At 42.7% G+C, this 23842-nt stretch overlaps 1 protein-coding gene across 1 annotated transcript in view; it reads right to left on the reverse strand.

Annotated features, from left to right (window-relative positions):
* Window positions 1-12116: 12116 nt before the first annotated feature.
* Window positions 12117-23842, reverse strand: part of LOC118790866 (voltage-gated potassium channel subunit beta-3-like) — a 45275-nt gene continuing 33549 nt past the window's right edge. The window contains exons 10-14 of the mRNA XM_036547972.1: window positions 19077-19197; window positions 18606-18700; window positions 18078-18198; window positions 17451-17539; window positions 12117-12690 (exon numbers count right to left, since the gene is read on the reverse strand). Of these exons, the coding sequence (XP_036403865.1) occupies window positions 12601-12690; window positions 17451-17539; window positions 18078-18198; window positions 18606-18700; window positions 19077-19197 (516 nt within the window). The 3' untranslated portion in view covers window positions 12117-12600. The remainder of the gene's footprint in view (window positions 12691-17450; window positions 17540-18077; window positions 18199-18605; window positions 18701-19076; window positions 19198-23842) is intronic.

Below are 23842 nucleotides of genomic sequence, written 5' to 3' on the forward strand. Positions count from 1 at the left end.
ATCGCTGCTGCTATGCACCTCAACACCTGGTTATGCCTCCAAGTATACTGTCCCTCTAAGAGACTAACCTTACATCCTTACAAAATGTCAGAGTTCCTACCTCTGAACACAGGGGACATGCTGGGTCCCCATTTACCCACTGTATGAGGTTCTGTGGTGATGGCGGCGTATCGTACGTAGCACCAATAAGGAACCTTATATGGCTTGCCTCTGTGGCAGGAGCGGGGAGGGGTTTGTGGTGTTGACTACGCCACCTAGGGGACTTTCACCCCAAGGAAATTACTAAGAAGTTTAACCAGTTTGGGCCCGAAAAAGATCACACAGGTTCGAAACACACTTAAAACTTAAGATAGGGCAGTACACTGGTAACAGCTTAGGCAGACACAGACAACATTAACATACAAACAGAACCAGGGGCGTTTCTTGCTATTGAAAAGATCAGGGGCTAAGTCAAGGTCGCCTGGGGCTTGTCTTTTTCATTTTTTTTTTTTGAAGGGAGATCGGCATCAGTAGGTTGGGGAGGTTATATCTACCTTTATAATAAATAAATATTATCACACCTTCGGACGCTGCAAGTCAAGTTCCGCTCTGTTACACAGTCTGTTGTTTTGCTCTAAAAACCTCCTTTTTCAGGGCGAAAATATTCGGGGCTATAGCCCTGCATGATCGGACCTAACAACGCCACTGAACAGAACACAGCAACAAGTTAGCTGCACGTAAAATATTGCACAGTACCCTATAGGCCCAGTAGCCTACTAATGAAAGCAGAGGGAGCCAGGAGCAGGGCTGGGGTTTACCGTGGCAGAAGTAACTATCTGAAGGGTGCCCCTTTTCCACTAAGGCAGTTTGAGGGCTGGTTCGGAGCCCGTGCCTAATCTTAAAATTGTTGGGAAGACAGATCGCAGAGAGACACGGAGACTCCACCAGCCAGGCCAAACTGTGAACACGCCACCAACATGGAAACCAAGTTCCCAGGGAGAGGAAGGGAGTGGTAAAAGACAAACTTCCAGGAAGCTGTCACCTGCCTAGATATATGCTGAAAGGGGACCGCCCAGTAATTAAAGTGCCCCTGAATCGGCAAATGCAGTACAGGGACAATTAGCAAATCCAGCACGGAGACAATTAAGTGAGCAGAGAGAGGAGGAAAACCTAATCAGCTAATCACCTAAACCAACTAAGCCTCTTCTTTTCTACGCTCTCCCAGTTCATCCACTGTCCTTGCTTTGTCCCTGCTTTGTCTTTACGCAGTATCTGCTCTACAACTAATCTCCTCCTCTCTGCAGGACCTGAATTATTCCACAGTGGTTCCCCTGTGCTAAATGCTAGGCCCTCTCTCCCTTGCTGCACCCTATCCACAATATTTAAATGCCTCACAGCTACCTGTGCCTCTTCCACTGCCTGCCTCAAGTTCCACTTCCTCCCTGTAGCTACATTTGGCACTAGATAACTAACTAAAGTATCCTTACTTCCTGACAAACGTAACTCAAATGACCTTACCTTTGCACACGTAAACTCCCCCACTATGCTAGGAACCAGTAACTGAAGAATACCTCGTCTGTACAATGGCATATTATTCAAGCACCTAGGAACACCTGACCACTTTCAAATGCATGCACTAAGCACTCTCTCAAGCTTTTCTATCATAGAAATTGGCACCTCATACACAGTTAATGGCCACATCACTCTAGGGAGTAGGCCAAACATCACAACTTCAACTTGCCTGGAAGTCCTGACTTCTCTATCCTTTATAATATCTGTTCTAAGTTGCTGCACCTGCTCACTGTCATTTAACTCACTGTTATACCACCTACCTAATGTCAGGGTTTGCAGGGAAAGGACCTAGGCACAGATATAACAGGCAGTTTGAGAAGATATCCTTTAATTATGAGTCCAAATGCACAGGAAAAAATCATAGTCAAAAGAACAGTCCAAATCGGTAACCTAGGGATGGGACACTCGATACTGACGTTTCGACGCTGTGTCGAGCTTCCGAAGCGCAGACGTTTCAAAACACTGCTCCAAAGGGTGGTTCAAAATGCCCATGCCACGTGACCATGGCTAAGTGAAGCTTCGGTGCGTTTCACCCATTTCGATAGGTGGCATACCTGCTCCTACGTTTGATTGACAGTGTCTGGAACAAACCTGATCACACATCTGTCTCAACAGCAAACTCCCAGAATTTTTAAAAGTCAAGCAAACACATCCCAGCTTTGAGGGTTTTTGTGAGAGGAGAGAAATTTTGAGAGATACCGACATATAGCGATTGACAGTGCGATTTAGTGAGTGATAGGCTAGAAATAAGGTTAGTGATACATATTGATTGATAAGCTAGTGAGAGACAAACAGTGAGCGATAGTTAGGATAGATATATGCAACATATTAATAGAGAGTGATAGCGACAGATAGCACGAGATAGGTGAGAGATAGTATAGCAATTTGATAGGCGTAGATAGATTGATAGATAGGCTAGATTAAGATGGAGAATCCACCTAAAAGATCCAGATCTCTGGCGTGGGATCTTCCTAAAAGTCATGTCTTACACATGAAACTGAAATACCAAGCAGTTGAAATAGCCTCATAGATGTTAATAAACACAGCACAACAGAAAAAAGAAATATTTATTGAAACACACTGTTCATTACAGTCCCAATTTGCTGCCTCTGACAATCTGAAACCTTTTGTTTCTTTGTATGTTGTATATGGTGATTTCTCCGAAATATGTATTGATCATATGTATTGATAGCCTGGCATAACCCACCAGAATAATAAGTAGTTTAGAATTTTTCAACACTTGTCTGAGTTGTTGTTTCACAGAATAGCATTATCAAGAAGTGACGATCAAGAAAAGTGGCCAGTTAGTATCACCGTGGTGATGGGTGGTGGATTGTTCCGAAACCTCGAAACAATTTCCAGCACAATTGCTTCGAACGTTTCAGTGTTTCACAAAGCTTTGCTTTGCCCAGCACTATAACCAACAAAATCCAGAGGAAAAAAACAGATAGCATCAAAAACGGCAGGCGAAATAGTAGATCTGGGACAGGCAGAAAACCAAATGGATCAGAACAAGTAACTAACGAAAGGCAAGAACGACACAGGAACAAAACTGAGACGATCAGACAAAAGACAAAGGAAACAGGAGGGTATATATACACGGGCTGGTGATGAGTAATGTGATGAACTGTGAATGAACCGACTGACTGTGGGCGTGGTATGGGGTACACTGAACAGTGGCGGGGGAGTAATTAGAGTAATGAGGCGCACCTGAGAGGTGGATTTAAGTGTGGAGAGGTGAGGGAACGGAGGTGTGTCGGGACAAGTGTGTGGCGCTGGAGGAGTTTTGGTGTCGTTTTAAGTCAGTCGCGGTTGCTAAAGCCGCCGCCGAGGAAGATAGTTAGGGGAGGGACAGAAAATGTGAGTTTAGCTTAGGTAGTGGGGTTGGGATAGGAGCGCTGCACTGCCAAGTGATTACTCGCCCCGCCTTAGCTCGCCGTGGTACAAGCTCAGTGATCTCTCCCCGTGTTGATACACCTGACAAAGCCTCCCATCTCTGAAGTGCAGTCCTCAAATGCAACTACCCGAGGGAGGGTCTGAACGTGCATAGGGGAGTTCCCTTTTTAATTATTGTTTAAATGTTTTGTATTGTCTTTGTTAGGGATTGTTATATAAGTTTTCCCAGACTATTCTCTGTAGCTGGATATTACTGTGCGGGGCACATCTAGCCGGGTGGTTATGCTGTGTGGGGTGGGCTGCAGTTTGAAGAAGTGCCTTATATTGACTGTGACTTTGCTGTGGTTTTGCTGTGCTGTGCCTGTTTATTAAGTGTGGTAGCCTTTTTCTTAAGACACTGAGTGGGGTATCCTGTCCCTGTTATTTGGTCCCGTATTCTTACAGACGGAGGGTCTGGCTTATGAACTATCAAAGTATATCTTCTAATCTGTGCCATCTGGTTCCGGGCATATGTGTGTGCAACCTCTGGTTTGACTGGAGGCAGAGGCAGCTGAAATTTCAATCGGCGGTAGCCTCCCACAGGTTTATTATAGTAAACAGGGAACAGGTGCGCAGGATGGACTTCAGGTGGTGGGCGTGGCAGCAGGGCAGATAGGCGGAACAGGAGGTGGGGCGATGGCTGAAAACAAAACAAAGCACATGCATGGAAAAACAAAACAAGACACACCCACACTGACAGACAGGGAGAAACAAGCAGCTCAGGCTGGAGTGCTGACACCTAAGCTTTTAACTGGCTTCTCCATCACAGACAGGATTTCTTCCTCATCTATGTAAAACCTAGTCTTTACCACCTTTCCTCCAGCCAAAGAAATGCTCAGTGATTTGCTCGGCTTAATCTTCAATTTAGCCCACTTAAGATTGTCATTCAATTTCCCCAATAGCCGCCTTGTACAAGCTTGTATTGTGGTCACCAGTGTCATGTCATCCATATATGCCCTAATTGGAGGGAGGTGCAGCAGCCCTACAACCCACCGTGATGCCCTAATCACAACTTCCATTCCCATTGTAAAAGCTAATGGGGAAATGGTACACCATAATTCCTGTCTCTGACCTCTGCCATGCTGTTGTAAAGTCTGCTGTACTATAGCACTGTCTAATGTCCTGGAAATATGGTTTTACTAAGTTAACTATTGCTCCTGGAACCCTAAAAAAGTCAAATGTGCTCCAAATATGGCTATGCAGTAGTGAACCAAACACATCTGCCAGGTCCAAAAACATTTCATGTAAATCCTTTCTTTCCCACTTGGCTGTCTGAATCTGGTATATTACACTAACATGTTCTACACAACCTGCAAAACCCACTATTCCTGCCTTCTGCATCATGGTATCTATTAACTTGTTCCTTTCTAAATAACCTTTGTGCCACTATACTAAAGAAAATCTTACCTTCTACATTTAGACATATAGGCCTAAACTGACTTAATTCTGATGCTTCTTTTTCCTGGGGAATTAGAATCCCTCCTGCTGTACACCAAACTAAGTATTGCTTCTCCCACACTTTTCTAAAGAGCCTCCAAAAAAATCTAAGCACATGAGGCACACTCGTATACCCAGTAAAGGACTCACTTCAGCCCTGGGGCTGATGAAGCCTTTGCCTTACTACTGCTTCCACTTCCTTCTAATTAAGTGTCCTACCATCTATCTTGTGCTCTATCTCTCCTCGGGGTGGTATATCTGCTGGAAGACCCATTTCCTTATTCTTTCCTGTATCTGAGAATGTGTTCCTTAGATTATTATTCCTCCAACTGTTCCTTCGGAACTTTAAACTGTCCACTCCTTTCCTGGCTAAACATCCCTTTAACAAGCCTTCCTTGGGAAGGCTCAATAGTTGGTTCTGGCATCCCATGTATGTATGCCTGTGCTTCAGCCTTCTGTATGTCCCCATGTATCTGTCTGTGGGCCACATGTATCAATGGTGTGTATTCACTAAAATCATGCTGAACACTTTTCTACACATAAAACAGTATTATGAAAAGATACTTCCCAGGAAAACATGCGTACCTCTGCATATGGTCTCAAGGTGGTGTACGCATAAAATTTGTAATTTGCAGATTGGCGACACCAAGAGGAACTAACGGTGATGCAAGTAAATGGGTCTTGTATCAATCATCAATGAGTGTTATTGTGCCAGGATGAAGTGACTGAGGAGGCAGTTAAAAATGGCGAGGGGGCAAATCTTTTTATATAGTAAAACAGTAGATTATCATCCTGCTATGCCTATTTCTGCATTTTTTTCATCCTGCCGGTGGCAATATAGTGGCGTTTTGACTAGATGCGAACAATTCCCTACCTATCTCCGTGTCCGAATAATTTCTTTTCTTACATCCTGCCATTGATCCTCAACATCAGTCTCTGCATTTCACTCAGATTTACCTGGGATGTTTAATATGCCAATTAGACGAATTAATGGCGTGTCTTGGTCCATATAAGAACAGTTGTGGGAGTGGACTTTGAGCACGTTCATGTGCACATAATCTCACGCTGATTTGATTTACGATCAGATTTATGAAGACAATTAGGCTTACATGGTGTTTGATAACTCTGACAAAAAACCTCTGTACATGAATTGTGGGATTGTGTGTACACATGGTCCTATGGCAAGCTGTACACAAAGATTGATACATATGGCCCTGTATGATACATGCAATGTGTACACCTGGGTACACATATTCTTCCTGGACTTTCTGAGCTTCTCTGTGGTGTTTGACTCACTCTGCCCTACTTCCCTTGGACCTCCACTGGACAAGATTGGTCCCCGTCCCCCAACACAATACATGCCATTACATTTCATTCATTTAGCAAATGCTCTTATCCAGAGCAACTTCCAGCACAAAGGAACAGAACAGAAGTACATTCATTCATGTTCAAGACAACTCATCCCTAGACCTACAATGGTAGGAATATATACCTACTCTGTGATATGCTACTAAAGATATTGAGGTAGACTTCAGGATTTGAATGAGCAAAGTGACAACCTGAAGTAAAATGATGCAAGTCAGAATAAAAGGGTAGCGAAAATTAACTTAATATTCCCTTCCTCTCCAGATCCTTGCACCACATTTGGCTGGAGGTCTGTTGCGTTCACAGTAAATCTTATTTTGTTCAGCTGTTTTGTTGATTGTGAGTACCTAGCTGCTGAGGGAACATGACAGCTTGACAGCATGATGATCACAACCCAAACCTGATCTGGAAAAAGGCCAACGCAGAAGCAACAAAAACATGCTGAACAAGAACAGAAGATCCGAAAAGTGGTGGACAGAGCTGAAAAGTCAGTATGGGCATTGATCTTGCTTGTCCCAGCAGTGAGATTGTAATTAACATAGCTCTTACCTCTGATAGTGCGTTGGCATCACAGTTGAGAAGGGAGCAACCACCTGTTCACCGTCATTTGGACCATTGGCAGGTGTTCCAGACTTCATCAGTACACCACAGTTGCTGTTATAGATCATTGTTAGAGCTTTGTGCTCAGACTGGATTAATGGAATTGTGTTGCATTAATCCAGTCATTTACTTCTTCAAAAAAGTGGAATTACTAATGTATAAACAAAATGGACAATTATTATATAAAGTTTCAGAAATGTCCTTAGTTCTTATTCTTCAGACATGGAACAAAGCATATTTGAATGTATCGTATCTTTCACTGAATAAAATAAAAACAATAATATGACTCATTTTAATTATTTCTGGACATCTGAGTAGGCTACAGTGCCATGGTATGTGCCACTATATTTGAGTGCCATATTTTGAGTATATTTTATTGATATTATTCTCATAAACAGAATATTTACACAGTGCTAGTATAGGAATAACTATACAGAATGCACTGTATAACAGTATCACTATAATATTCTGATTAATCTGATCAGGACTAACAATTGCAGAAGCAGAGGAGAGTGTCATCATTGGCTGGTGGAAAGCAAAACCCTTGTCAGTGCTCCATCACATTAGATTTCAGGACAGTACATTCATCTCCAGCCTCCATTGCTCACAAGGCAAGTACCATCTCCAAGAATACCACCTGCTGCCAGTTGTCTGGTATGACTGTTTTTTTTTTGATGCTGTGGTCAATCCATCATTGGAGTAACCAGAGCTTTGTGGCCTGACCAGAAAGGCAGTTCAATACGACCATGCTAATGAAATCCAATCAGGACCCAAAGTGACAAACATGTTTAACTGGACAACCTTTTCAGTTGTGTAAAAAGGTCCTATGCCTCAAGTGGACTTCCTTGTTCCACTGCTTTGGGTGAAGCAGTTTTTTTGCACATAAGCAAGAGGGCTCTGCAGGAATTGGGGTTTAGTGTACCACGACAAAGAAAAGGTTTGTTTTACACGGATTACTTACTGTTTATGGAGATGTGCCCAAGCTGGGGAGCAGAGGCGAAGGCAAACGCAAAAACACATGGCTGATCTGTCATGCATTTCACTGTGTTCACCTGTATTGCCTTTATTTGCTGGTATACCTGTCAATCTGATGACATCACAGAGACACCATGACCCGTTTGACAGCACCCAGTCTCTTTACATTCAATTGTGCTACATTTGCCTAGCAGATACACTTTTTGGACTGATACATAAGTTACAATATGTGCTTTACAAACTTAACATGTCATCTATTCATACACCTACAGTACATATTTACTGTGGCACTTTGGTTTAAATGCTTTGCGTCAGAATACAGGAGCAGCAGATGACCTGGCAATTGAAACGGCAACCCCTGGGGTTATGAGCCTTTCCCACTATGCCACACTGATGCCCATTGATTTCTCTCCCTAATCCTTGTTTAATGTCATCTAAAAATATTAAACTGCGTGACAAACACACAGTTTTTAACAGTCGGGAAATTAACTCCAGAGCCCCAGGTATGTGTGTCAAGTAAATGAACAATATCTTTTTAGTTAGTAAACAGTTGTATGTCAGAGGTAAGAGCTAGTTATACAACCCTCCCCTCCCCAAAGAAAAAACCCAGATAAGAAAGATTGTGTACATGGGCCAAAGATCACTGCCCTTTAGCCGTTATAGAGAGGAACAGATGGGACCCAGCAGTGTGATTTACTTCAGGAAGACTTTATTGAGTATCTTTAGTATAATGCCGCAGGCCGCATTACACACTGTCCCGAATCCTAATGCTTTCTCTCGTTCTCTCTCACACACAGACACATGCACCCACACACACACATGCACAACTCTCCAACATGCACAGCTCTCCAACCTCTGCGAGACTTACCATCAAAGAGCAAACGGATATTCTGTGACAGACCAAAGTTATGCTTATCTATCTATCTATACACAAATAAATAGCCTACAAAAACTTCCTACTTTTTTTTACCCCTAAATTCCTACAGCCTGTTTCTCCAGGGTGTGCCAGGGGCAGAGGTGGGCGGGACAGGGGCAGGTAAGGCAAAGGTTTCATTGGAGCAGTGGGATGGATTGAGGGACGAGCACTCTGCAGCGATTGGCCAGCTGACCTGCCACGTGCGCATTGCAGCCTGTCATAAAGCAGTCCCAGTCTCTGATCCAAACTGATTGTCTCCTGTGTAGATTCTCTTTGTGAGTAAGCTTGTGCATATGTGCAGGCTCCTACCTAGCTCTGAGCAACCCTAAGAGAGCGTGGCTGTGCGTATGTGCATACACGTGCGTGCATGTGTCCATTTGCCCCTCTCCAAAAACGCAAAGAGGGAAGGACGAGGGGGAGGGAAAGGAGAGGAAAGGTGAACAAAAACAGAGGGTCTGTTACAAATCTGAGGGGTCGGAGAGAGGGCGACACGTTTTCTTTTGCTTCAGTTTTGTGTTGTTTTCTCCTTTCAAATTCGAGTAATCATTATTCTACAGCTATCTATCTAAAGATATAGGGATTACATTGTTCTATAAGTAGATCTTTTTTCTGATACTGTTTTTTTAAAGGCAAGCAAGGTACATTCAATACAGGGCTGATTTTCTTCTTTTGCAAGACAGTAATATATATATATATATATATATATATATATATATATATATATATATATATATATATGTATATGTAAGTCATAAATTCATACAGGCAAAATTATTAGGAAGTGCAATAGAGTTTATATATTTACACACACAGGTCAACTGATCGTCATTTCCGCTAATGATCTGCTCATATTGTTTTTATATGCTCTCGCTGAAAGTGCACAGTCCATCAGTCTGTTTGCCTCCTGTTTTCTGAGGTAATCCCTCAAGCCATTTGAGTATCTGAACCAGCTGAAAAACGTTATGATCATAATGAAGGTCAATATCGGTTCTAGTGTGGTTATGGTGCTGGACTAGAGGATTGTGGGTTTAAATCCCTGTACTAATGTCTACCCCTCTGTCGAAAAGGTTTACCCAGAGTGCTTTGCGTTACCTGACACTACATTCACTTGCGTTGAAAGCTTTACCTGCATCGGAGAAGCGGGACATGTAGCACAGAAGGCCTTTACTTCCTGTAACACTGTATTTAATTCCTGACAAGGTAAAGCTAAAGAACGTCAGACTGCAACTATTCAGCCTAAATCTTCAGGGTGGTCATTTTCTTATTTCCTCATTCCAATGAGGAGCTGCTGCATCAACAGTCAACAATGACTTGCAGTTTTGTTGCTTTGACGTAGAGCCGTCTGGGAGGAAGGAAGTGGTGAATACACTAATGCTTTGTAAATAAAGCCTGCCATCTCTCCTGATCTGTCTGCGAACAGGTGCAGGGCGTCCACTGTTCCCAAAGCAGCACCTATTACTTCAACAGCCACGCAAGACTGTGAGTTAATCTATCAACTGAACTCAATATTGGGAGCACCAGGAAAAATGTGGGCTAAATACAAATATATCCCACTGCCAAAACATCAATGTCCCACCTCAGCCTGTTTCTCTCTGCAGTAATTCTTGTCTTCCAAGCCATTTGGACATGTAATACAATTTGCATTAAGTTAAGTCATAACAGGTCTTACCTGAAAATAATCTCCATGGAAAAAGCGCAAGGTACTGTATATACTGCTTAGCTGGGTGGTCAAGGACGGTACCTTTCATCAAAGACTAAAAAGGTCAAATGCAATTGGTACTTGCATTCATGTCATGCGTCTTCTGGCACAAGAATCTTTTGAATGGAGCGGATGGGTGGAGGAGAGGGGGCCTTTTTTGATGATATCATGAGTTTTTCATCCGCCGTTTTTGAATTGCCAATTGCATATTTGGCCCGTCTCACTATGAGGTCCTCTGCACTCATGCAGGAACACTGCTGATAGTTAATACAATCCTTCTATCCTCTCACACTCACACTCTACAAGTCTCACAATGCACCACAGTACAACAAGTGAAGATAGAAGGCTAGTCATGCCTCCACTGATGTCATCTGAATGATCCATAGCTGCCTGATATTTAGCAAGATTCAAGAGTAGTAACACCCTGCCGAAATACCCACTCTCTACCCAGATTAAACAAAGTCAATTTGCTGGGATCCCAGTCATGGTCAGCTGGGCTCAAACCTAGGCTGTAGGTCTTAGCCTGCACTTGCAAACAAGCACGACAGTTGCCTGAACCACTCAGGAGCCCAGATGATTCTTAGAGAGGATCCCCCTTCCCAACACTGGTTTCAATATCCCAAACCCACGCAAACAAGGCATTGAGGCCATAACACTGAATGCAAGAACTCCTTTGCACTTTGTCTCTTTAAAACCCAAGCTGTTGCAACCTTCCACATGCAGCAGTTCTGAAAGGATAAAGAACTTAAAAAGTATTCCATTTCCTATATCGATGAATATGCACCTGTTGAAATATCGCTCAGCTGGTTTGGATTCAAGAGGACTATGTTAAACCGTACATGGTTTGCTCAAGTTTGAAATGAGTTTTCCAACCCATAATCCCCCCACCCCTTCTTTTCACACAAAAAGAGGTCATAGTACATTAAAGGAGGTGGAAACCGGCACCCCCACATACCCATGGTTTGAGTCATTGTAAGTTTTACCGTGTGCCTCTCTATGACTGCTGTACTTTTGTGGTATCAGTGGTGTAACACTGCAGAGGGAAAGCATGTGAGCTTTGTGATATGGCTGAAGGCTGACACCTAAGAGTCCTGTGAGCTCTCAGGGCAACAGTGGTGCCCTAAAGTAGAGTCCCTCAAGCATTCATGGGTTTCTGGGCTCCAAACTCAGCTCTTAATGCCTTCATTAGAGCTGTTAATTAGATAGGAACTTGAGTCCCCCGGTGCTTTCGGTGTCGACCAGCTGCCAGTCGAGAGGCATCTCTGACGTCCTCAGGGGGCGTGGATCTCCCACACCAGGGGTAGACCAAACCGCTATATGGACGGGGTCATGGATGAGAACCTTACTGCAAGGAAAAGCTGGAGCCAGTCACCCTGGGACGGGCTAGGGAACATGGACATCACCCTTGCAGCTTTAGGTCTCTCTGGTGGAGCAAGTCTCTGGGGATCCAACGGTTCATCTCAAACTCTGTGTTAATACAACACCCCCCCAGCATCCCTGTGAAGTGTTCATGCAATACTCTCCCCCCAGGAGCCAGGTCACTAGCTGAAAGTATGCTGCTTCTCTGTCCGTCTCATGACCGGCCAATGAGGTGTAGCTCCAGCCCCCCCCCCCCCCCCCCCAATTCCCTCTCGGCTTCCTGATGTTCTTAAAGGGACATGCGCGTGCATGTGCACGCTGAGAAAGAGGTTCTGAGGTTCTGTTTTGGTTCTGAGAAAGCTTTTTTTAGTGGGGGGGGGGTGATGTGGGCTAGGTGGAAGCTGCTGCCCTGTACCCCCACCACAACCCACCCCCCCCACACACCTCGCTCCCATGGCCAGTCTCTGTGCAGGAAAAACAGGGCCACATCGTTCTGCTTTTCTCCCTTCGCACTTCTTGTGTCACAGGACAGCATTTGCCAGTTTCTGTTTCATTGTCTTTGATGTCTCTATTTTCAATGCTTCAGCTGAAACATCCATTGATTTTAGTTTTTAAACGTATGGGATACAAGTAAATGTGCAGCAGGATACTGCAAGCGCAATGTTGGGGAAAAAAAAACCATGCGGGTTGGCTAAAACAGGAGGTGGCATCAGAATGTTACTCTCTCTATCTTCTGTCCTTCTGGCTGTGGCCTCCTCCCTCCTCACGCGCGCAACTCCTTCTTGGAGTGCGGCTTGTTCCCCAGGAGGGAGTCCATCTCACTCACAGTCTGCGGCGTTAGCTGAGACAGCACCTTGGAGACAGGGGAAAAGAGAGAGGGTGAGAGTGAGACCGAGAGGAAAGAGAAAGAATTAGAAGGTGAGAGAGAGACAGAGGGGAGGGTTGTTTAGGGGTGGGGGCATGAGAGAAGCTGGGGAAGGGGGTGAGAGGGAGAGGGAGACAGAGAAAACAGGAGACACACATACAAACACAAACACACAGACACATCGACACACACACAAATAAAGGCCAAAATGACAGGGAGAGAGAATGATAGAAAGAGATGGGATGAGAGTGATGAAAACAAGACACAGAGAGAAAGAAAGCAGAGGTTAAAAAGAGGGAATGTGACACTGAAGGAGGGATAGAGAAAGTTCTAAAGCTGCAACCAATCAGTACCATTATCAGTACCATGTTATCACTATATCATGCATTTTATGTGTTTCACATTTGCAATCCTGCTTTGGGGTTTACTGTATGTTCTGACGTCATGCCAGAAAAACACAATCAGAAATTGAGTCTGAGAGAAGGAAAGCCAGGGAAAAGTGCAGAGACAGAGGGGGAGAAAGAGATATCACAATTACTGTTTACACTGTGTGCTTTTGCAATACAAGTAAACTATTTTGTCATGCCAATAAAACAATTTGAATTAAGCAGAACTGAAAACAGGGGGAGGTACTGAGAAATAAAAATAGAGAAACAGAGAGAAAGCCAGAGAGACAGAGAGAGGGCAGAGAGGTGGAGAAAGAGAGAGAGATTTAGGCCCTGTTCACACCTGGTATTAACATACGTCTTGGGTGATCCGATCACAAGTTGACAGCGCTAAGTACAGGTGTGAACGCACCAAGACCCGATTTGAGATCAGATCTTTCAGACCACATCTGGAGGTGGTCTGGGCCGCATTGAAGGCCTGCCTACTCAACTGACGTCCTCTGTGTAGTGGAAGTACATACTCATTCACACGCCAACTGCGTTCACACCAGTGTGATTAGCTAAAACCGGTGCGATCAGAACACGAGATTGGAAAAATTCTAGCTAATTTTAGCTTTGAAGTAACAGCAATTTAATGTTAAATCGCATTAAAATGCATCCCCACATGCGTCTCGATTGACCACTTGTGATTGGATCTCACCTCCCTGCTCTATATGCAAATAAACACGAACATCATGTCCGTTTGCAAATGTAAGTTTACGCATCATTTAAAGGTCTGCTTGAATGAATCTTGTTATGATTGTCACTATGAAATAATGCGTGTTGTATCTGTAAATGAAAACCTAGTTGACTAGCAAGCTAGATTCCGTTCATCACTGAAATGAAATACCCTTAACTCAGCTGCAGTTGATCTTTTGTTAAATTCTGTTTATCGTTGGAAAAAGCAGAAACGCTAGACTAGAACATTTTGAACTTCACTGTATTTGTCTGACACCTTGCCAGTATGGTTGAATTAAATAGGCTAAGCAAGATATTATATTTCCAAAGTTTCTTACGTTATTCACTGCAATGAAAATGTTTCATAATGCAGTTTAATATCAAAGGGTGTTTGCTGGTTTGCTAGTGTTGTGAATGCATCTATGAATTACTTTTCTAGAACCGAAGCGCACTTGTTATGGAAGAAGGGACATTCTAAAACGCTTAATGTGAAATGGTTTAACATGGATTACAGTTTTTCCCAATTGCTAAGACACATTTTCTGAAACCATTCACCATTTTCTCAAAACTACACACATTCTCAAAACGTCATTCTCATCTGTAGAACCAGCTAACTTTCCGGTCGAAAACAAACTTTGCCCACAATACACACAAGAAATCAAAAGCACATACTACATGACTGCCTCTTAGACACTGGAGGGATTAATTCAAACACTGTTACCAAAATGTAATTTTTCTTCTGAAATCAGTATTTTGAGAATCTGCATTATTTTGAACTTTGTAACATCACTTTACTGACATAAAGATTACGCGTACAGGAAGACACCATCAAGAGACATTCAAAGCAATACTATATAACACCTTACAATGTCACACTGACAAATTACTGTATGAAGAAGAGAGAAATTTTCTAACCCTTTATTTCCAGAAAACCATAAGGAAGGAATAGTGGTACATAGGGTAGGTAGAGTACAATTTTGAAAAAAATGAAAAAAATTGAAAAACTTACAAAAAATATTTATATATACATAAGATAAACACATGTAATTCCATACTGTAAATCTAATTACACCTACTCTGCATCATCATCTCCTCCCTGGTCTGGATCCCGCCACAAAATTTCATTGACATCACAAAGGATGTTTTCTCTGGCCAGGCAATGCAGGAAATATGTCTTGGTATATCTAATCCAGCCTTGGATGGCTTCTATGTCATAAATCTTCCACCGCCATGCTGACAAAAATTCCTCTATTCCATTGAGGAACGGGGAATATGCAGGTCAAAAAAAAAATTGTGAATGTGGGGTGGTCATTGAACCAGGCGCGAACCAGAGCAGCCCGATGGAAACTAATGTTATCCCAGATGACAATGTACTCGGACTGCTCTGGTTGCCCTGGTTCCCCTTCCTGTTGAAGTCGCTGGTAAAGTTGACCTAGGAATTCAAGCAGATGTGGAGAGTTATATGGACCCAAAGTGACATGGCAGTGGAGGACCCCTTGATTACTGACTGCAGCACATAGAGTCATGTTGCCTCCTCTCTGGCCAGGAACCTTCACATTGGCACGGTGACCAATGATGTTTCATCCCCTTCTGCACTTTGTTGTGAGGTTAAACCCTGCCTCATCAACAAAGATATACTCATGGGGCTGAGGCATCCCATCAAGTTCAAAGATTGCATCCAAACAAATAACCCTATTTATAGAGATCCTGTGATTCTGATTGGTGTCACTAATTTAGTGGCTTTGTGTTTACACCTAGGGAAAGTTGTGCTCTTTGAGTTCGGATGATAATGACTTGAGTGTATTGTATCGGTTGCGTGTGTTTGCTGAATGAACATATAGTGCAGTGAATGATATGTTTTGCAAAAAAGGGTTTTAACCATAGAAACTTGTGTCAAAACGTGAATAGTGCTTACAGAAAAGTGTGTATCTTTTGAGAAATGAGGCAAGGCTATAGGTTTTCTTGCTGAGGGAACCGGTTATAGTGTGTTAGCAATTGGGAAAAACTGTAATGTTCCAAAACAGCGATGAGTATGGACGCTTTTTTGACAGGAGGAAGTGTTTCTGACAAGAGATGTCCGAGAGAAATTTGGTGATTATTGATCGCAGTTTTGGAACATTAAGCCATGTTAAGCATTTTAGAATGTCTCCTTGATATTCATGATATCGTAAATCTTTACTCCCACAATAGTCTACTAACATTTATTTGTAGAACTACAACGCTTCACGTATTATTCATAATACCATTTTTCCATGTAATATATTACATTACACCTTTGGGGCTTGGAAGCATTTGACATAGCTTGCCAACTCCAGTTGTTGTTGTTGCCTGTTGTCGCACTTTAAAACCCTTCTCGCACATAACTTATTTTTCATGCTATGTAGCATGCATGGTTCATTATGTTTTCATTAGCGTTATTAAGCTTCTCATAGTTTTCAGTTAGCATTTGCTATATTTTTTAAATTAAATCACCCAGGGGCGCCTCCAAGGGGTGGCCAGGGGTGGCCATGACCCCCCCACAAAAATGACTGGCCACCCCACTAGCCAATTTTAAAAATATATATTTTTACATTTATTTAGGCTATTTATAATAAATGTAATGTGTTATATCTGTAATGACAGGACTTGTCCAAGTTCGAACTGGAAAAGTGCATATTTTATTGTTTTTACTGCAGATTTCAGATGTTTGTTGTTTTTTCCTCTTGTAAGATGGATGTGTTTAAGTCCGGTCTCCCTAGGTTGCTATATATAAATTAGCTGGCTGCGTTGATTGCGGATAGCCTATTAGCCAGTTGAATTGCTGTTATTACATCCACCACCCTCGGCAGTTATCATGCTAGAGCCACCCCAAGATTTTCACTGGCCCCACCTGGCCACCCCACTGAACATTTTCTGGGGGCGCCACTGTTCACACCTGTACTTAGCACCGTCGACTTGTGATTGAATCACCAAAGACGCATGTTAATACCAGGTGTGAACAGGGCCATAGATAAAGAGAGAGGGAGATGGAGAGACAGATAGAGTAATACAGACAGTGAGAGAGAGAGGATCAGGTGCTCCCTTGAGCCTCTCTCACTCACACATCCTGCATGCTTCTTACATTCGACTGCACCGTCCAATCACGTCAGCTGCTGATAAGCGCGGCTTGGCAACAGCACTGGGGTGCGTTCACGTCCTGAACAGTTTGACCCCAATCTGGTCTTACTCAAGTTAGAACCTCCACCAAACTGACAGTCAGAAAAGGTGAACCTCTTTCAAAGCGGGGCGTGTGCTTTTTAGTTTTCTGCAAAAATTTAACATTACAAAAGGACCGTACATGAAATAATAAAATGACTGATATTAAAATAAGATGGTAAAAAATATCTTTTTTTCCAACTCTAGCTCTAGCCTCACCTTTACAATAATGCCCGTACAGGACTGGTTCATTTATAATCAGATACTGCAGGAGTTGGTTAATGTACCATAGCATTTGCAATAGCTCTGCAGATCTGTTGTGTATTGTGACCACATGCCCTGCTGAGAATAGTATTCCGGTCCTAATGCAATCCATCCAAACCCAGTTAAATCCCATCTGTTCGGTCAGACGGAGTCAGGACCATGACTGTGTGTGGTCAGTGTGGGCTACGGTGGGTGGTCAGCAGTTACCCGTATGGAGCCCAGGTTCTCCAGGAGCTGGTCGGTGTTGGAGACACCCAAGAGCACCGAGCTCACCCCCTCACTGCGCAGACACCAGGCTGGAAGAGAGAGAGAGAGAGAGAGAAAGAGAGAGAGAAGGAGAGAAAGAGAGAGAGAGAGAAGGAAAAAGTGTGAACCTAGGGAGAATGGCTAACAGCCCCACTAGCAGCAGAGTACGTTTCTGCCTGCCATAGCCTGCGGGACAGTCAGTAACCACTAATCATTGTTAATTCATTTATGAGGAAAAATATTTACCCATCATATATATAGTTATTGGCTTAGATTTATGGTAATTATTTACTTGTTATTTATTCCCTTTTCTTGTATTGTACAACATGCTTTGGCCACAGTTACGCAGAGTATATCATGCTAATGAAGCAAATTTGAATTTGAATTTACAAGATGGGGAGAGCGATGGGGGGCAGGAAGAGAGGGAGGAGAAAGAGGGATGGGGAAGGGAGAGCAGAAAGAGAGAGAGCAAGAGAGAGAGAGAGAGATGCAGCATAAGGCAAGGATAGAGCAAGAGTGAAAGAGAAGACAGCACACACAGAGCACAGGGCCAGCAGCACAGACACACACTGACGGCTGGCTCATTACCGATGGCCAGCTGTGCAGCTGTGCAGCCCAGCCGGTCGGCCAGCAGGTGGAGCTCTTTTATTTTGGCCAGCTGTCTGCGGCCCTCCTCGCTGTTAACACGTTCCTTCAGCCACTGGTAACCCTTACAAACAAAACCCATACAGGCATCAGCCCTTCAGACATGCATACATTTCCCCAAAAGCCTCTTATAAACACAATGTGGTGCTACCACACGCTGAGAACAGCTGAAAAAAGTCCACTGCTCATAGCAAAGAGCTTTAAAGGAAAGTGAACAAGCCCAAACCCTTCCATTTTTATTCATCTCATCCATCTTTAACAATCATGTGTGAATTTCTTCCTCACTGTGGGGAGGGGACTATGTGGAGCTGGGGTGTGGTTTTCCCCCAGTGGACGTTCCTTAAGTTTGCATGGGGCTCTCACAGTGTGGTGCTTTCACACAATTTGCAATGTGACTGGATGGTGTGTGTGTGTGCGCATGTGTGTGTCTTTGTGTATGCTTTCGTGAGTACGAGTGTGTGTTAAGCTTACCTTCATGGCGGCACGTGAACAATCTGGAACCCCATCGTTGTACTTCCCAGTGATCAGCCCACAGGCCAGGGGTGACCAGGTCATTGCACCAACACCTGAGACACAAACACACACACACAAACAAAGAAAAGAAAGGTAAATATAAGAGACATAAGAATTCTGTATGAGTGTTGTAAGGTTTAGAGCATGTTGAGTTTGTAGTGGGGAATCATGATGCTTACTTCACAAGTGTAGTTTCTGGCAGCAATGTGCACTAACTGATCATGAAGTGTACTGAACACAGAGTGAAACCGACCAATCTTGCAGAATACTGAGCACAGCCTGAATCCACCCAATCTTGTATTATAGTCAATACAGCATGAATCTTGTCAAATACTGAACACAATGTGAAAACCACCAATCTTTTGGAATGCTGAACCCAGCACAAAACCAACCACTGTTACAGAATACTGAACTCAGTGTGAAACTGACCGATCTTGTGGTAGAGCTCTGGCAGCTGGACCTCCACCTTGTCTCTCTGGAAGTAGTGGTACTCCGCCTGCTCACACACCGGGGGGATCAGGTTGAACTGCCGTGCCACAGAGTACGCCTCCTGGTGGCCATGAGGAGAAACAACAGCATGGTTATTAGTAGGAGTGGGGAGGAGGCACATATTTCAACAGGACATACTTAGACCACAGCATTAGACAATAGCACTGGGGGAAAGGGTGGGGAAGAGTGTAGCATGGTTTAGGACAGCAGGGAAACATGGAGTGTGGGCCTATAGCACAGTGTTGGGTAGGGGCGTAGGACCCGTCCCCCCAATATTTGTGTGGGCTATTTTTGTCTTCACCCCCCTACTAGTTATCCCAAGAAAACAGGCCTGTGGTATAAATTAAGTTCTCTAAATGAGTAAAAACATTATTTGTAGTCATGTCACAACAACCGGCAAATTTAGAAGAAAAGTTTAATTTGGAAATGGAATATCGTCCTCCCTGATCACGTTTTGTGAGCGTGCCACTTTTACTGACTGGATCATTATCACAAAACACGCAAGCACAATCAACTTGAACCTAAGCCTTAAACAAGGAACCGCCCCCCAGGAAAAGAAAAAAAAAGACATTAGATCATTTTTTGCAGTAAAGACCACTGTAAGTTTGGTAGATGATAGTGATAGGCGTGTGGGGATTTATTTAGCGACCAGTTTCACGTTAGTCATCTTTTGAATAATTTGGCAACAGCGATTGTAGCCTAGGGCTATTAGCTAGGTAGTTTCTATACTGTTGAAACTACTGTACGATAAGTAAAATTTGATTTCAGGATACGTTGAATTCATGTTAAACGACGACCGCAAGCACAGTAGCCTAAACCCACTAAACAGGTTTTTATTTTTGAAGATAACTCAGGGCTCCCGCTCGATATAACAGATTAACTGGGACAACACAGCCAGAGGCTTTGGCTGCAAGAGTCGTTTATAAGGCACTGGGCTAAAAACATTGAGTTCACGGGGTAACCGCCTTTACAAATCCAGGATGTAGGAAGTATTCTGGGCTACTTGCCGCACTCACACTTTTCTGTATCAAATTTCTATAGCCTACAACTGAACAGTAGGCCTATGCTGTTTGAGTATGTCGTATTTTGCTGATCGTTAATGAACAAGCTAACGTTAGCTAGCCATCTGTTTTGTCACTGACATATTGCTGATAGTGATGTGCAGTTCCTATGCATCACATTTGTAGTGTACTATGTCTACATTAACAACAAATAAAAATACGACATCACTGACTAGGCCAGGGGTCGGCAACCCGCGGCTCCTGAGCCGCATGTCGCTCTTTAGCCCCTCTTTAGTGGCTCCCTAGCTTTGTCAAAAAAAAAAGAAATGAATAACAATTTTTTACATTTTGCTATCATTGTTGTAGGCCTAAAGTCATCTTTACATTATCCAATGTTCACCATTTATTGCATGCTATTCGATTCGAGAACGACAAAATAACGCATGAACACATGAACACACACTACAGTAAACAAAGAACAGCAACCGTATGCTTAATTGTTTCCTTAAGTCTCGCACAATAGACCAATACTTCCGTGTCGACACGGGGCTGGTGGCAGAAAGTGGCTTTGGCTCCCGTAGACTTAGCCTACATGTAAAATTCACGACTTTCTCAATGTTATTAAATAACTTTACCATGTTTCTATAATGTCGGTATAATCGCTAGGTAACATTACTAGCCTACTGTTCCCCATAGAATCATATGGTTTTCCCCAAATCGGACACATTACCTTTACATTTTTTTAACTGTAGGCACACAGAGTCGTTACTGTAGACAGATATTATTTAACATACATCTGATAGATCATGCAAAAATTATAAAATGCAAAATTACATGATGATAACACAATAAAAGACACTGTCGAGAAGGGTCAATTTTCTGCTGGTACTGGTTACTGCCCGGTGGCTTTCTGGCACCAGCTAGTGCTCACGTGCCGCAATGTTTGTAAATATAGGAAATGCAAAGTTAAAGTACCAAATAATCATAAATAGCCTACTGCAGCCAACTTTTGGTAAAAGATATGAATGAATGCTCATTGAGACCTATTAGTAATGTTGATAGGCTAATTTAGACTAATAGGCTGTGGTACCTGCATTTAAAGGGCTCAAATATTTAAAGTAAAGTCTTCTCCAGCACAACCCAAAGACTTTCAATGGGGTTAAGGTCAGGGCTCTGTGGTGGCCAATTCATGTGTGAAAATGATTCCTCGCGAACCACTCTTTCACAATTTGAGCCCGATGAATCTTGGCATTGTTGTCCTGGAATATGCCCGCACCAACAGTATGCCCGTAACCAGCTATGAGGTCACCGAGGTCCGGACTTCGGTAATTTTTTAGAGCTAAAAATAAAATTTGAAGCTAAATACAACTGGATTAAAAAATCAGTGGTTGAGACCTTCTCCTCCAAGACGAGTACATGCCTACTCCAGTTTAGAATTGTTATTTAGTGTCCACTGTGTGTGAGAGTTGAGAGAGAAGGTGCGAGAGCAGCCCCTTGCATCATCAGCACTTCCACTGACAGCAGCAATTGGAAGTTACGCACGTTGGCAGCAGCAGGTGGCTTGTGTGTGAACTGCCAGCATACCATTCAGTAAGACAAAGCAATGATCGTTATGCCATTATCTGTAAGAAACGTTCAAAACAGTAACCTGGTACAGCGTCTGGAGTAAAGGCAATTGTATGAAATTAATGTTAAATATGCGTACTCTGGCCATGATGAATGCTAGGCTATTTCTTTCATATTAGTAAGCTAGCTAACGTTTCACACAACGCCATTGATGAAAAAACAGCTTATTTAGGTGACGGTATCAATAATAGTCGGCCTACGAAACATTTCAAAGCCAAATATGGAAATGGATATAAGTGTGTAATGATGTGAACTTGTAATGGTGTTACTCTCAAGGATTTTTATAGCTAGCTAAGGTTACAAATAACCTTAGCTTAAATCATGCTTCATACTGTAGACCTATGTATTTTGATGCTCTGGATAATGTTCTTACGATTTATTATTCATTCAGCAATGCATATTAATATGAAAACTCCACACATGAGAGGTTATTCAGTACAATCCAGTTCAGGCGGTGTACCATACAATTAAAACAAATAAAATTTGTTTCTTGTAAATAGCAACAGGTCTCTCGCTATGTATGTAATGTTTATACGTGGACATCAACATTGACAAAACCCTAACCATAACACTAACCCCCCCGCCCCCCCCATTTTCAAACCTCACTATTTTTCAAACCCTGGTTACAGGCATGGCCATGAGGGAAGAAAAAGCTCCATTGATGGGATAACCTGGTCATTCAGTACATTTAGGTACTCAGCTGACGTAACGTTGCCACATAACGTTGCTGAGCCTAGACCTGACCAATTGAAACAACCCCAGATCATTTGCTTATTTAAATCCAAACGGCAACTTTTTTTTTGGCCAGGCAGTGTAAATGGATGTTTAGACCAAATAGTTGGCTGTAAACTGACAACAGTAGGACTAACCCATAGTCATAGCCGACATAGCTATTTATTTTTACACAACAAGATCTGAAACTGATAAAGCTGTGGTGTTAAGATGGGTCAGCTGTAACTTCAGAGGCTGCAAATATTATGCGAGGGCTACCAGTAGAGGTCCGGTCTTTATTTGGTGAAGTAGAAACCTTGTTGAGGTTAGTTACAGTGGTTCCCATTTCTTTCTTAGAGGCAGAGAGAAGTTTTAGCTCTCTTCGGAGACTAAAGACATGGCTCAGATCTACCATGAGTCAAAAAAAAAAACTCAATAGTGTGGCAGTGTGTCATGTCCACCATGAGAAACTAGACCTCATAGAGAACAAGCAAATTTGTCAGCAATTTCTTGCACACAGTGATCAACGCACAGCACACTTTGATTCATTTGGTTGAAACAACATATAGGCCTGTGTATATAACCTATACAGAATGTATTATATGTATATATTATGTGTATATGATAGACATGTATATAGTTAACTTAGTTTTGTAAAAATGTTTTGTACAATAAAATTGAACCTTCTTATTTCAAGCCATCCTGATATTGTATTATTCTTCAATAAAGATACATGGTCCTATAAGGACTGGGATTATGTATATAGTAGGGCTGCAACTAACGACTATTTTGATAGTTGAATAATCTATTGATTATTGAAACGACTATTCGGATTATGAATCGCACAGTTACTCAATGCCTCTTTTTCATCCATCGGTTTTTAAATTTAGCTTGAGGTTGTTTGAGGCATATGCTAACTAACAATAAGGATGAGAACTTCATTCAAAAATACGTCTTTTAATGAATGGTTACTAGGACTAATTTAGTGAGAGCAGTTGCTTGCTGGAGAATACAAGTCTGCTTCCTTTGAAGAAAGCCATCAATGGTAGCATTACAAGATCCAACAAACCCATAACTCATTCGAATTAATTCAAATGCAACCCACATTGGGCACGCACGAATAGACACGAGTTGTAGAAATCCTTCGCCATTTCAAACGTATCGCATTCTCTAAACGTGTGCACTCGGCAGCAACACTATCTCTAGCCATAAACGTTGCCATCATAACGATGCAACATGTAAGCAGAGAATTTCTAAAGAGCAGACGCGGGCTCTGGTTTGATATTGTAAAGTTAGGACACATTTGGAATGTGAACAGTATTGTTGTGAATAATAGGTTATTATTCACTACACTGTATGTTCAACATC

This window comes from Megalops cyprinoides, chromosome 16 (assembly GCF_013368585.1).
Source record: "Megalops cyprinoides isolate fMegCyp1 chromosome 16, fMegCyp1.pri, whole genome shotgun sequence".
In the NCBI taxonomy this organism is placed as follows: Eukaryota; Metazoa; Chordata; class Actinopteri; order Elopiformes; family Megalopidae; genus Megalops; species Megalops cyprinoides.